This window comes from Lithobates pipiens, unplaced genomic scaffold, assembly GCF_037356315.1.
Source record: "Lithobates pipiens isolate NorthernLeopardFrog02 unplaced genomic scaffold, aLitPip1_a1.2 Scaffold_13, whole genome shotgun sequence".
Taxonomy (NCBI): domain Eukaryota; kingdom Metazoa; phylum Chordata; class Amphibia; order Anura; family Ranidae; genus Lithobates; species Lithobates pipiens.
Window position 1 is genome coordinate 253,428,608 of NW_027507718.1, and position 16,129 is coordinate 253,444,736.

The 16,129-nt window shown below is 42.6% G+C and overlaps 1 protein-coding gene across 1 annotated transcript in view; it reads right to left on the reverse strand.

Moving 5' to 3' along the window:
• The window catches only part of LOC143974809 (ovochymase-2-like), a 114,643-nt gene that overhangs the window by 23,213 nt on the left and 75,301 nt on the right, over nucleotides 1–16,129 (reverse strand). The window contains exons 17-20 of the mRNA XM_077476551.1: nucleotides 8,729–8,947; nucleotides 5,419–5,559; nucleotides 3,310–3,546; nucleotides 1,244–1,426 (exon numbers count right to left, since the gene is read on the reverse strand). Of these exons, the coding sequence (XP_077332677.1) occupies nucleotides 1,244–1,426; nucleotides 3,310–3,546; nucleotides 5,419–5,559; nucleotides 8,729–8,947 (780 nt within the window). The remainder of the gene's footprint in view (nucleotides 1–1,243; nucleotides 1,427–3,309; nucleotides 3,547–5,418; nucleotides 5,560–8,728; nucleotides 8,948–16,129) is intronic.

The following is a 16,129-nucleotide window of genomic DNA, read 5'->3' on the forward strand; positions in this document are numbered from 1 at the left end:
GAAGATGGCAGAAGAGGGGGATTCTTTCAGTGCAAGATATTATGTTAGGCCCAGCAATTAAAACGTTCAGAGCGTTACAACTAGAGTTTGGGTTGGAGACTAGGGACCAATACACTTACATGCAGATAGCACATCTCCTTAATACAATCCCTACAACCGAAATTCCCCTCCCGGTGAGAGTATATTTATATTACCGAAATGATCAGACAAACATTAAAGGCATATCTTTGTTTTATAACCTCTTAAACCACAAGTCGGAGTTCCGGAGGTCTCCATCTATGAGATCGTGGGAACTAGAGTTGGGGCATTCCTACTCACAGGAACAATGGGAGGAATCTATAAAGGTCGTGTACCTGGCGACTAAATCAGCAAATCTGTGGGAACTTTCTATTAAAATCTTGTTAAGATGGTATCTAACCCCGGTGAGGCTGGCGGGTTTCCATCCCCAGGCCTCACCACTATGTTGGAGACTATGCGGTTGTAGGGGGTCGTTGGGCCACATACTTTGGATGTGCCCAAAACTGATTACGGTGTGGCGTCAGGTGTTTAACCTGATCTCCGCAATAACTGGTACTCTCACGAGCGGAGATCCTGGACTAGCGGTGTTATCACTAGGGATTGATAGATTTCCGAAAAAGTACAGACTGGTAGTTTTTCATATATTGGCGAGCACCAGACTAGCGATACTAAGGCGCTGGAAGACCGTAGACACACCTCAGATAGGGGAGATCATTAGAGAGGTGGACTTACACATACAATATGAATTAATGTTCGCAGCATCTCAGAACAACCTAGAAGCCAAACGAGTCTTATGGAAGCCCTGGCTAGATTGGCATAAATCTGCTTCTTACTAATACCATTGCATATTTCTAGGTGAACTATTCTCTTATAACTCTTGTGATAATACTTTTGCTGATATCCTATGTCTATACATACATACTCTAATTATAGTATATATCTCTTGAGAGGCAACAAATCCAACTTAAGTGAATCAACACAAAATTTACTATGCATCCGGTTTTCTTTCTTCTTTTATTTAATTTTTCTTGACTTTCTTTTCAAAATTTCTGTGTTATTGTACATTCCTGATTGCTACCCCACGATGGGTTCTTGTAAATTCTGAATGTATAAACGTCTGACTTTTGTATGATACTGTGACTTTGTGACATTCAATAAAAAACTATTGAAATTAAAAAAAAAAAGCAAAATATCATGTCATATCTACACCTAGCTATTCACTCACCCACTTTAACATTGTCCCATGGTTTGGGCTGCCTTGGGACAGAATAGGGGATATCTGTCAGATTAGTTGTCCAGTACCCATAGAAGCCTTGCTGTTCTCGATCATTATTGCTGACAAATTTAATAACTGCAGCATTTCCTGTTGTGATCAGTGTTGGTGGAATTGTAGCACCGCAAAATTGACCTAAAAATGAAAAAAAAAAGTCAAATTATGAAGTCCAGTTAACAATTTGTGAGGTAGAACTCAACGGATTCATCTAAGTACTTGATTGAAAAACATACAGTATGCAAATGTTTTTTTTTCTGCCAAGAAATGTTTGTATTTGTGTTCAACCGTTTCTGTGATTCACACCCGTCTGCCACACTGCACTGCCAGGAAGTTCAACCAATATTTCCACATCCAGCTTAATAGCATCCTGGGTCATTAACTTGCTGATTGGCCAGTGATAATGATGCTAATTCACTGCTCAGTAAGCAGACAGGAGTGGGGTAATTCTTTACCCCACAAGACTAGCTCAATAGAATGCTATCTTTTTGCATTTTTGTCTGGGGCTTAGTTTTAAAAATAAAGCATTACCTTTACAATCCAAGTTTAAGAAGGATACCTTATGTAGCGATATGGGCTTTCAGCAGAAAGCACCGTACCTTTCAGTGTTTCTAGACATCGCTTGTCCCCTTTGTAATCAGTTCAATCAGTAACCACATATCTGAGCGTCCAACAAAGTGAATTATGGTACGTATAATTTTCCTTCAGACTATTACTATGCTACCATGTACCCTAAGACTACACATCCCAGGGATCTTCATGGTGACATGAAGGTTGCTGGAAGTGACCATAAAAGGAGCGAGAAGCCTGCGCAGAGGTCTCTTCCGCCTGGGCCTCATTTGAGACGGACCTCTCTGTGTAACAAGGAGAGAGAGGTCATGGCCTACCACGCAGAGCCTTACTTCCAACCCGAGGGCTAAGGGGCCTAGCTCTGTCATTTGCTTTATTCACAATAGGCGTACATTGATTGGTTTGCCCAAAAGATATGTCTACAAACTATGGGATAGATTTGGGGTTTTTTTTGTATTGTTTTTACTAGTAATGGTGACAATCTGCGATTTTTAGCAGCACTGCGACATTGGGGCGAACAAATTTGACACCAAATGGCACTTTTTGGGGACCAGTGACATTATTACATTGATCAGCGCTATAAAAATGCACCTATCAATGTAAAAATTACACTAGCAGGGACACTCTGTACACTTTTGCTGCCATTGTGCTCTTGCTGGGTGTCCAGTGTGTTCCTGTTCCTTTAAGGGGGATTGGGCTGCCTCCAGGCCCACCTGCCCCTCATCTATCAATTTAATGCATGTTCTTCCATCGTGGAGACGCTTATAAATTCAATAGCGTTAGGACTGCAAGCATACACAGGGTGCCGTGAAGAGGCCTTGCAGCTTATGCATGCATTTGCAAATGTGTGCTAACTAAACCCTTGTTTTTAATGCAACTGGTGGACAGTTTAATTTGGTCAGTTGGCAGAGTGGTTGGTGAGTTGAGCTATGGAATGTTCTGTTTTTGTCTGTCATGTGATAGCCCTTCCATGTGCTCCTTACTGTGAAGGGCAGTTATAGGTGCAGTCAGTAGAGCTGATCAGTGTCTACAAATGAGTTAGAGTTACTCCAGTATGCAACCTATAAAATTTTGTGCTACTTCTCAAGGGACTGAGAGTTCCTAGTCCTTAAGTGGCTTTTGGATTTTTTTATTCAGAGACTGTCAGTGTCCTGAATGGAGGACAGTTAAATATCTTGTACATAGGGAGGAAGTTGTCCCCGGTTTTTGTTCTTTAAATTCAAGTTGGGCATCCCATATATCCCTTCACCCTATCCAAGTTGTTAGCCATAATTAAACGTAAAAGACAAAGCCAAGGGACTGACTTCTTGTGTTTGGATGCAAGTGGGGAATGCGTGTTGCCTGGCGGTGCAGGAGTAGGAGAGCCAGTTACTAACAGCTCCAGCAAGGGTAGTGCTACAGTATTTTGGCATCCACAGTATAAATTCAGGATTATCTGTAAGAACACTTACCCAACCTTTTTGCTCCAACTTTGTCTCCATCAAAAATTTCTACATAGTCCTGGCAGCTTCCTGCGAGATTTGCCACCTGCAGTATAAAGTTTTTGAAGACAATATGGATTTTTTTGCCAGTCTGAACATTAATTTTCCATGTGCAGGCTTGGCTTGCAGGGTAAGAGGCATTAGGCCAGTTTGGTGACATAAGATCCCCTTTGTCGGAGCTGAAATGGCCTCCACAAGAAGTAATGCCTGGCGGAAAATAAACACAACACTGAGTTGTTCATCCATTTGTAAAAGACTTTAAAGCAGATATGTCGCACCCAAGGCCAAGGACATGACAAGCCTTCTATGTTATTCTGTGTGGCCATGCACACATAGGCGTTTAAAAGGCATATTAGAAGAGGAATGTTTAGATGCTAAAAAAAAAACGCACCCCAGCACATTCAGGAAAGGAGCATTTGGGCAGAAAAAGTGCTGAACGTGCCTAAACATGTATAAATAATTATAAATAATAAATAAATAATATAATATAATAATATAATATAAATAAATAATTATTTATGTATAAATAAGTACATTTAGTACGTGAGCGTTCATTCCAATGGCCAGGATATTAATTCATTCTGGCCATTGGAATGAATGGACACTTAAATGCAACTAAATACATCTAAACTTGCCTAAATACATTTTTAAGCTGGCATTTCCTGTGTGCCTATGGCCCCATTGACTGGAATACGCACATTTCTGTACCTTCTTTTCTGCACATTATTGTGCTACACACTACAGGCAGCCCATTCATTTTAATGGGCTGTCCTATGTGTGACACATGTCACAAAGTAGTTCATGCACCCCTTTTAACAGTGGAGCTTTGTGTGATTTTCCACGTGAAAAATTCACATCTCTTTGCCATGGTTGTTGTGCCACACTTGTGAATGCAGCCTAATTAACAACTTTGATGCAAATATTGTAAACTGTGAAAAAAATAAAAAAAAACATTAATTTTAAGTACTTAAACTCTAAGCATGATAGCCTATAAAACACTGTTAATTTTGACTGCAAATTTCAATTTAGTTTTAGTCATGGGGGTTATTTACGAAAGGCAGATCCACTTTACACTACAAGTGTAAACTACAAGTGCAAAGTGCACTTGAAATTGCACTGAAAGTGCACTTGGAAGTGCAGCCGCTCTAAATCGAAGGGGTAGATCTGAAATGAGGGGAAGCTCTGCTGATTTTATCATCCAATCATATGCAAGCTAAAATGTTGTTTTTTATTTTCCTTGCATGTCCCCCTCGGATCTACAGGGACTGCACTTCCAAGTGCAATTTCAAGTGCACTTTGCACTTGTAGTTTGCACTCGTAGTGCAAAGTGGATTTGCCTTTAGTAAATAACACCCATAGTCTTTTGACTAAAAAGCCATTTTAGTTTTAGTCTTATTTTAGTCATCTGAATTGTAAAAATAGTAAAATCTGCAATACATTTTAGTCGACTAAAATATCCTACATGTTATTCGACTAAAATATCCTACATTTTAGTTGACTAAAATAGCCTACATTTTAGTCGACTAAAGTCTCTAGTGCATTTAAGTCAACTAAAATGTAATGGGTTTAGTTAAATTTTAATGCATTATTTAGGCATTGCTCTAGAATTTCCAAACTCACTATATAATACTCCTGGAGTAAAAAATAAATAAAAAATCTGATAATATCCTACATTTTAGTCGACTAAAATAGCCTACATTTTAGTCGACTAAAATCTCCAGTGCATTTTAGTCAACTAAAATCTAATGGGTTTAGTTAAATTTGAATGCATTATTTAGGCTTTGCTCTAGAATTTCCAAACTCATTATATACTACTCCTGGAGTAAAAAATAAATAAATCTGATAATATCCTATTTATGGTATTATAGTTTGAACAAAATACACAGACACAGATTTAGTAGCTATATAACGTCTTTATAAGTAAAACATCCCTCCCTCTCATTTTCGTTCTATTTTCCTTTCGAGTCATTTTGGTTTAGTTTTCATCACTGGAAAAATGCAGCTGATGAAAATTATGATGAAAATATTTTCATCGACAAAATTAACACTGCTATAAAATCTAGATTTTGCTGTACTTACTTGGAATAGTAATGGGGTCCACAAATTCCCAGGTTGCAGAAAATCCAGTATCTACTACCCTGCTGTTGGAAGTAAATGTCACCGATAATGTGTTGCTGTAACTAACAAGATCTCTTGGCGTAAATGCTCCACAGTGCGCACCTATTAAATCAGAAGAATTTGTGATGTGTTAGAAATAAAAACTATCCTAGTAATCGCAAACCACACAGAGAGTACAAATTTTATGTTGTCTTGCTTATGGGGCTACTAGTCTACCACAACCAGATCATATAGATGACCAAAGACTGAAGAGGGTTCTTGTACAAACAATGGGTCCTGTTTTTCCTGACAGGTGCATGTTGTCCATAGTCTGCAGTGCTGCCTAGTTAGTGTGTATTTTCCTTGTGTCCTTTTTTTGCATTGTACCTACAGGTTCTGTCTACTTATCACCCTATAAATGGTAGACAAGCAGTCATTTAAGACACTGGCCACCCCAGTTTTGTAAATAGCGCCTATAATTAGCATTTAAGGGACCTCACTGATTGTCCAATAAACATTGAATGGTTATAATCTGGTCCCTCTAAGAAAAAGCCCAGCCAAAGGGTAGATGAAATAATATTGATGGATTTGACTGCCTCTGAGCGGCTGCATTAAGTGTATCTCCACCCATGCATGTGATATCCACATTGGCAGAAAAGACTAGCAGTGGAGGACTTGCACACATGCAAAGAGATCTTTTTAATGTCTGCAGTGAATAAATAGTTTACAGAACTCTATATCTGGGATTCACAACCATCATATAGGCAGATGCAGTCTGTATTCTCTACTACAAGTGGCGCTCAACCGCAGCGACAATACAGGTGGGGGAGGAAGTTGAGGGGAACTTGGTTCCTCTATGATTTCACTTGGGGCACTATGCAATTGGATGCTGGCACCCCATGTGACTTTGGCAGCCACCTTGGGTTAGACAAAGTCTATTTCAGATTCCGATTTCCAGAATTGGTACACTTTATGCAAGTGGCTAGTGTAGGGATAGGATCTCTATCAGACAGGAACAGTGCTTAGCGATAGGTAAAGGTTCTGGAGTAGGTTCTGGAGGACTACTTCTACCCCCTACAGGAAGACTCTCCTTTTGGGTGTGCACTGGCCAGGCCGCATTCAGCACCTCAAAGCAATAGCTGTCAGCATCTTCCATTCTGCAAACCACTGTTCCACCGCTATCTCAGTTGTAAGTGGCTCCAGTCAAGTGTACTTAGCCGCTGGGCCTGTTTGTACTTGCTGAACTTTTCTACAATATATTGTTATTGCCAAATGTAGACTCTGTGTGTTCACTGACCGCACAACACTGCACCTAGCCCACAAGCACATTACAGTGGGAAGACTTTCACATATTAGTTTTGAGGTACAGTCATTACAAAATTCTAACTTATGACTTGATCACATGGGTGGCCAGGGGAGTGTAAAAGCAGGCGGATGAGCCACAGTTTTACCATTAACCTAAACAATGGCAGACAAACACTCAGGGCTGTACACATGCCGCAACTGTGACGCTTTGGCTAGCGTCAACAATTAAACAACATGTTGCATTAGTTGGGTAGTACTGATGCTGAACACGACCCATTCAAGTCAATGGTGCTGAGCCGCAATTTCCCATGAAGTTCCAGTTACTTGCAGCATGGTGGGTTGGCCTTTTCATTGTTATAACAGGTGGTGGTGAGGAAGGGACATATTGCTTCCTTACTGACTGTTAAATGACTTTAAAAAGCAATCCATCACATATCCCTTTAAAAAGAGTGGCAAGGGCTTCCTGAACATACAAATGAGTAATTTAACTGAAAAAAAACCTACACTGGAAAAAATACAAAGATTGCCATTGCTGATGTGCATCTTAGAAAATGTGTTTGTGTCTGTCTTTGGCTTTAGAAAATTTAAAAATTTGAGTTGGTGGGGGAGATTTACTAAAATTGGAGCACTCGTAATCTGGAGCAGCTGTGTCTGATAGCCAATCAGCTTCTAACTTCAGCTTGTTCAATCAAGCTTTGACAATAAGGCCCCTTTCACACAGACGATCCGTTCAGATTCACCTGTCAGTTTTTCAGGCAGACCTGAACGAATGCTCCATAGAGGTCTTTGGAACGTCGGATGCCAGCGGTGACATGTCTGCTGACATCCGACCCGCTCCGATCCAAAAAAGTGTGATGGAGGAAAAAGCTATTTTTCCATCCGTGATCGGATCGGGTGACTATGGACACTGCGGTCTGTCGTCACACGATCTCCCATAAGGGAGAGCGGCGCTGTGACAGGTCTGTCCCTGCGCAGTGTGCAGAGACTGACCTGTCATCTTCCTGCTCAGCGGAGATCGCTTCGGCGATCCCTGCTGAGCAAGCGGATATCCACGGGGCGGATCAGAACTGATCCGCCCCGTGTGAAAGAACCCTTAAACCTAGAAGCTGATTGGTTTCTGTGCAGAGCTGCACCGGATATTGCACTCTCCAGCAAATCTTCCCTTTTGCAAAGAGAAACCCAAATATCCACAACAGACTTATTAAACCGCACTATGAACTTGCATATATTACAGGTCTCTGCAGAGCCCAGGTAAAGCTAAACTCTATGCTAAACAAATATTGGCTAAATACAAGAGCTATGTGTAGCTTTACTTAAATTTCGGTGTCATCTCTGTATTTCTTCCAGGTCTGTGCTGTAATCCAGCATGATAATTTCTGTACTTTGCCTCTGTGCGTGAGTAATACAGACCAGGTCTTGTAATGACCCCTTCTCTAAGTTTCCTGCTGGGTGCCTCCAACAGCTCTGCTCCCTACCCACGCTGTGTACAGCCCAAGAAGGGGGGTTGATATAACTGCTACTTTAAAAAAATAATTTCTGGGTTTGCAACGGATGCACACAAAGTTGATTCCTATTCTTTGTGGCTTTTGATAACTTCATTTAAATTCATTTATTTGACATTTTGCTCAGAGATGTGTTTTAGGATTTTGAGAAGAGTGATTGAAATTGAATAAGGCTTTACATCTGTCCAATTAGAAAATGCTTTGCATTCAGAAAATGGCACCCATGCCAAATTATAGTTTTGCCTAAAAGCCTTCCTGAAAAGTTGGTATGATTATTACTAGTATAGAATATTTATTTCACAGTGAGGACCAGTTTTATTTTTTCCAGAGCTGATGCTTTTTAGATTGCTTTCTGTAATGGGCAGGTGGAGTGCCAAGTCTTTAGGCTGTTGGTAAGGCCGAAGCAGGTTGACTTTAGGTAGGTGAGGTGCATCAGACAGATCAAGAGTTGCATTTTGCAGACATGTAGATCAGTAAGAACTTACCAAGGCTACTAAGCTCATCTGAGATAATTACTCTGTCATTGTTGCAGGCAGTGCTTTGCTCAAGTAGGAAACTGCTGAAATGAAGATGAATGACTTTGTCTGCTGGGGCCACAATATTCCAAAGGCAGCTTGCATCGTTCTTGTAGAAGGAAGGATAACTCATTGACTGGAAGGTGCCTTTGCTGTTACTCAGGTTTTTGGGGCTGTAACAGCCAGATGCTATTTACAAAAAACAAATAATAAAATATTAGAAAGATCATTTATTTTTATTTTTTTTACAACCAAACAGTCTTTTTTATAAAACAGAAGGAAAAACTTTTGAAGAAGTGCATGTGCAGTAATGCCATTAATTAGTAACTAATCATGGGTGAATCTGGGAAATACAGTTAACACAAAAATCCTGCCAAAAATATTAAGATGAAAATTTTAAATATTAAATTAATATTCATTTTAATATTAAAAGATAAAATAACAAAAACAGCTTTTGCAGCAATAATCATCTTCAATATGTAGCACTAACCCCCCCAAAGAGATGCTGGTTATTTTTGTGCTTACCGCTACCTTCCGTTCTCCTCTAGAGGATGTCCCATGGTAGATGGCCCAATAAATTGAGACTGACAATAGATCCACTTGACTGGATTTTATTTGCAAAAACTCGAACCATTAAACAGTCTTTCAACTTGGGATCAGAGGGTTGGGAAGAAGGTTCAGGTATTCTCAATGTCAAAGTCTATAAACGTTAAAGAGCTTGTTTACTTTGACTGCATCCAGAGAATAGCCATTCGCAGCTGGATGAGCACTCAGGTTGGACAGTCCCTCTCTCACTAGGCCTAGCAGCCAACAAGGTGCTTACTCAGGAACAAAGTCTTTGTCACAGACGTTGTTGCAGAACACGTAGGAAACTAAGCTGTAGAACACTCGTAGGATACCTGGATCTTTCAGCCTGCTTGGCGATATCCACAAGACCAGATTCTCTCGGTTACTTCAGCCCTTCCAGGCTCTTGTTAAGAAAACCAAACTCACACGTGGTGTTCTTCTAAAGAGTCCTCCCCTGGAATGCTTGAAGTACAATAGGTCTCTCTCGAACCAGAGACGGCACCCAACCAGGGGCGGATCCAGAGTCTAGTCTCGGGAGGGGCACTGCTATAAAATATGTTTTTTTGGGGGCAATTTATATGGGAAATGGCTGGTATTTGCGCTTCAATCATTACGGCACCATGGTTGTTATGGTGTCAGGATGATTGAAGCGCATTATTTCTATTAATACATTGTAATATAAAATTAAATGGTTCATCTCACCATAATGCAGAATCAGTGGGAGCCCTGAGGATGTCACTTGCCATGTCGCCTGCCACCAAATGTGGATTGTCACTTGCCACGTCACCTGCCACACATTGTGGATTGTCACTTGCCACGTAGCCTGCCACACATTGCGGATTGCCACTTGCAACGTAGCCTGCCACACATTGCGGATTGTCACTTGCCACGTCACCTGCCACACATTGCGGATTGTCACTTGCCACGTCACCTGCCACACATTGCGGATTGTCACTTGCCACGTCGCCTGCCACCAGATGCGGATTGCCACGTAGCCTGCCACACATTGCGGATTGCCACTTGCCACGTCACCTGCCACACATTGCGGATTGTCACTTGCCACGTTGCCCGCCACACATTGTGGATTGCCACTTGCCACGTCACCTGCCACACATTGGGGATTGTCACTTGCCACGTCACCTGCCACACATTGCGGATTGTCACTTGCCACGTTGCCTGCCACACATTGCGGATTGCCACTTGCCACGTCACCTGCCACACATTGCGGATTGTCACTTGCCACGTTGCCTGCCACACATTGCGGATTGCCACTTGCCACGTAGCCTGCCACACATTGCGGATTGTCACTTGCCACGTCACCTGCCACACATTGCGGATTGTCACTTGCCACGTCACCTGCCACACATTGCGGATTGTCACTTGCCACGTAGCCTGCCACACATTGCGGATTGTCACTTGCCACGTCACCTGCCACACATTGCGGATTGCCACTTGCCACGTCACCTGCCACACATTGCGGATTGTCACTTGCCACGTCACCTGCCACACATTGTGGATTGCCACTTGCCACGTTGCCTGACACACATTGTGGATTGCCACTTGCCACGTCACCTGCCACACATTGCGAATTGCCACTTGCCACGTAGTCTGCCACACATTGTGGATTGCCACTTGCCACGTAGTCTGCCACACATTGTGGATTGCCACTTGCCACGTAGTCTGCCACACATTGCGGATTACCACTTGCCACGTAGTCTGCCACACATTGTGGATTGCCACTTGCCACGTAGTCTGCCACACATTGCGGATTGCCACTTGCCACGTAGTCTGCCACACATTGTGGATTGCCACTTGCCACGTAGTCTGCCACACATTGCGGATTGCCACTTGCCACGAAGCCTGCCACACATTGCGGATTGTCACCTACTGTGTCACTTTTCTGCTAAGGTGGTCTTTTGTTGGGTCCCAGAGTGAAGATAGGCAGCAGAGAGATGATGCAATCTCTCTGCTGCACACAGCTTCCTACACAGTGAGGGCAGGACTGGAGGGATGCAGGGCAGTGAGAGATGATGTCATCTCCCTGCTCCCCTGCCTGCTGGCTTCCTGATTGGCCAGCAGCCCTCCTAAGCTGCCCAGCTGCCCCCCCTCACCCATCCACTCAGCGCGGGTACCCGCGGAACCGGCCGCGATTGGACCCGCGGAACCGGCCCGCTGGTACCCGCGGAACCGGCCGCGATTGGACCCGCGGAACCGGCCGCGATTGGACCCGCGGAACCGGCCGGCGGGTACCCGCGGAACCGGCCGGCGGGTACCCGCGGAACCGGCCGCGATTGGACCCGCGGAACCGGCTTTGCCAGTATTCTCGGAGGGGGCAATTGACCCGTTGCCCCCCCCTGGATCCGCCCCTGCACCCAACCACCTCAGAATCCTCCTTTAGTTTTCCTGCCTCAGGCTAGCCAGCCCCGAGGCATTAAAGTTGGGTGGATCCGCACCCCAGACCATAGCATTCCTGGGGGCTGGTCAGGAGGACCAGGACCATGTAATCAGCACATCATACTGGACGTATCTTAAATACCCTCTCCCAGAGGGCACAGCGAGAGGGCTACTCCCACTGACCTGGCTCCTAAGTGCCCGACCAGACCACTCCCGCCACAAGAGACAGTGAACCCTGTGGCTAGGCTGAACATCTCACAGCCCAGTCAGACTGACACAAAAGTCTGATGTAGGCAAATAGACCCAAACCAAACTGTAGTTTGGGTAAAGTTTAACTTTGAAAAACCTATAGCACGTGCTTTTCAGGAGCCCGCCGCTACAAATATATACTGTACATTTCCCCTGCAGTACTTTTTTCTGCTGCTAGTTGTCCTGTCTGATGGCCAGCATAATTCAACCAACCAACTTCCTCTGACCCCAGATCCTGTGACTGGACAGTGAACATAGAAGCAGTACAGTGATGAACTCATCTCTCTCACTCTGCTCTCCCCTTTTATCAGCTTGCTTCCTGTCAGCACATGGATATATTGGCTCCGTGTACTGCTTCTTCCTCTTATGCCAGCTCTGCTATATAGGGATTGCAAGAGGCTGATACCAGGTCAAATTCAGGCATGCAAATGGAATGTGCCAGGTATGCCTGGGCACACCCTAATCACCCCATGTGGCACTGATTGCCCCTGCACAAGGAACTGGGGAATTCTCTGTCTGAAGTGTGAAACATCAGAGGTCTGCTTAGACCCCTGATATTTCACAAAAGCCTCCAACAAGGCTCCTAAAAAAAATTAAAATAATAAAATAAAAAGTAAAAAATAGTATAGCAAGAATTTTTACAAAAAAAAATTTGTAAAAAAAGGAAGAAAAAAAAAAAAAAAAGAATCAACTGCTGAAACCATTCTCTGCCCTACTGGAAAAGTCCACTGCTCTACTGACTGACACCATCCACTGTCCTACTAACACTAACCTCTGCCCTACTGATGCGTCCACTGCTCTGACACCATCCACTGCTCTACTGACACCATCCACTGCGCTACTGACAAACACAATCCACTGCTCTGACACTAGCCTCACTGACACGTCCACTGCTCTACTGACTGACACAATTCACTGTCCTACTGACACTAACCTCCGCTCTACTGACAAAGGCTTTCTTTCTTCTATTTTCATTTGGTGATCTAGCCAGCAAGTCTGTTGTTTTTCTAAAGAACAAGTTCTCCAGCAGAATATATCAGTTTACATGGATGAGACAAACCACTTAAAGGGGTTGTAAACCCTTACAAACCACTTTGACCTACAGGTAAGCCTAGATTAAGGCTTACCTGTAGGTCCAAGAAATATCTCCTAAACCTATACGGTTTAGCAGATATTTGCCCGAAGACAGGCACCGCTGTCTACGGCGCATGCGCCGTAGACAGCGGCGCGCAGGCGCACTGAGCGTGGCATTTCCAACAATGGAGCTGCCGCGCGTGTTGGCTCCCGTGCGCATGCGTGGGAGTGACGTCATCGCGGCTTCGCCGAATGACAGCGGCGGAGCTGCGAGACCCCACCGAGAAGATGGATGCGCTGGACTACAAGGGACAGCGGTGACTTCGCTGGCTCCTTTGTCAGGTAAGCGACACATAATGGGCTACTATGCGATGCATAGTAGTCCATTATGCTTTGCCTTTGCAGGGAATTAAAGAGAAAGTAAACTCATCAGGGTTTACTTCCTCTTTAATACTGACAACGGTGATTAAAATAATCAGCTTATTTATTCATGTAAAGCCTTTATGCCAAAAGGAAAAAATAACTGCTGTAACTGAATATAAAATGTGAATTGTCCCTGATTTCGAGGGACTGTCCCTGATGTTTTTTTTGTATAATTCTCCTTTAAGGGTGTGTGGCAAGGGGTGTGTCCTATGCCTGCATACTTTTGCTAATAGGTGCCCCTCATTCCCATCTCAAAAGTTTGGGAGGTATGGAGTTGGAGGATGACTTCAATTCGTTTGTGTACCTAAATCTGCTAATACATTTAATATGCCCCTCTACCTCAGACTTATGCCCTGTACACATCCGACGGATTTTGGCCCAAACTTGTCTTGCATACACACGGTCGCACAAAGTTGTCGGAAAATCCAATCGTTCAGAACGAGGTGACGTAAAACACGTATGACAGGACTATAAAGGGGGCTGTAGCCAATAGCTTTCGCCTCGTAATTTATTCTGAGAATGCATGGCACTTTGTGCGTCGGAACTGTCTACACACTAACGGAATTTAAATGATCGGATTTTGTTGTTTGGAAAATTTTTAGATCCTGCTCTCAAACTTTGTGTGTCGGAAATTCCGACAGAAAAAGTCAGATGGAGCCCACACACGATCAGAAAATCCGACAACACAATCCAAGCGCACATTTTCCGTCGGAAAGTCTGACCGTGTGTACAGGGCATGATAATACTGCTGCCTGCTGTTCCTCCTCTGCTCAGAGTTGTGTCTCACTAATACAGAAGGTGTGTTACTGGCTAGATCATCAAGTGAAACCAAAGGGGAAAAAGCCAAAAGAAAAAGGATACAGCCACCACATCTAACGATTGGTAAGGTGCAATATATTACTTGTTTGGCTTTGGGTTTCACAAAGCGTTAATATTTTCTCAGTTTGTCCTAACCCTTGTCTCTTTTGCTGGACAGCTTGGCATTAGCGTAAGTTTAAAGAAATATAAAAAATAAAGTAAAAAACTATTTTTTTGTAATATTGTATTATTAGTTTTTTTTTTTTTTGTTTTTTTTTTTACCGAATAGTATAATTTCAAGCAATAACCCCATAAAAAGTAACCGATATTTTCTACAATACGCTTTTCACACATACAGTATGTCATTGGTATTTATCAATATTTTGTTGTGATTTTCTTCTCCTATATAAGCCAGTGCTGTTTCCTCCTTAGCAGTTATACACAACCAGTGATTATGATTCCCCTAGTTTTGTTGAAATGTTATTGGAAGTAGTTATTCCCGGGAGCCAGCTGTGTAATGACTGCTCCACAGGTGAATTATTATACTCTCCAGAGTAGGTCACAGATTTCAAACCATAATACAACTTCGGGGACGGCAACTGTGTTAACATGCTCAAGCGTCATACACAGAAAATAAACAATCTTTATTTTAGGCTTGCCTGATACTTATATACTGACATGAAGCTTCATTCTAAGAGAAAGCACTGACTTGCCTCTTCTAATTTCATCTGTCAGCATTGTGCTATTTTTATCATATGTATATACTAGAGAATAAGCCTTCTCCCCTATGATTCATGCTGCGGGGACACAAAGCAGTGTTTCATTTGCAAAGTTAAGATTTCATAGGAAGAACTCCCAAGAGCAATTCTGACTTTTAGAAGACATGGTAACAAGACATCCCTCAAAACAACCTGTCTCTTGTTTTATTTATATATTTGATTTTCGACAAAACATTGTCATTGTTGCTTGGTATATCACAAAAAAAAGTTAAAAGAAAGTAATCCCAATGACATTTCTTGATGTGTTTTGAAAGCTGTCAAAACTCTTGACTTACTGGCTACGAAAAAGATAACAAAATGCTATTTTTTAGGAAACATTTTTTTTTAATGTTCTAATTAATTCCAAGCCCTATGATTTAGCACTGTGGGTGTGTTTGGCAAGTATACCAAGCTAGAATTAATTGCTTTCCTGAAAAGAAAAATGTTTACAGAGCTCAATAGCACAATCTAGTTACAAACACAGGTGAGTCTGAAGAGCGATTCATACTCCCCACCCCCTGTCTACCTGCTATATAATTGGCTATACACAATAAAATATATGACACTGGCAACATACACTATATTACTGAAAGTATTGAGACGTCAGCCTTTACATGCACATGAACTTTAATGGCTTCCCGGGCTTAGTCTGTAAGGTTCAGTATTTAGTTGACCCACCCTTTGCAGCTATAACAGCTTTAACTCATCTGGGAAGGCTGTCCACAAGGTTTAAGTGTGTCTATGGGAATGTTTGACCATTCTTCCAGAAGCGCATTTGTGAGGTCAGGCACTGATATGGACGAGAAGGAAGTAGAGACTCTTCACTTCGTAAACACGGGTGAAGCTGCACTCACAATAAATTCCCAATAATGAGCAAAATAAATTAAAAGTATAAGATTTTTGCTTGCACTTGAATGTGATATTAAAGCATTTTTTACCCTAAAAAAAATAGATCCTGTCCCTTTAAAACATGTTATACAGCACAATACTGTATCACCTAAAAAAGCTGGTTGATCCTGCCAGTTTCGGCACTCCCCTCTGTAAACTGACCATGGAGTATCATGGCTTCTGACACAGTGGTCAGTTTATGTTCCTGCGTCAGCCATAG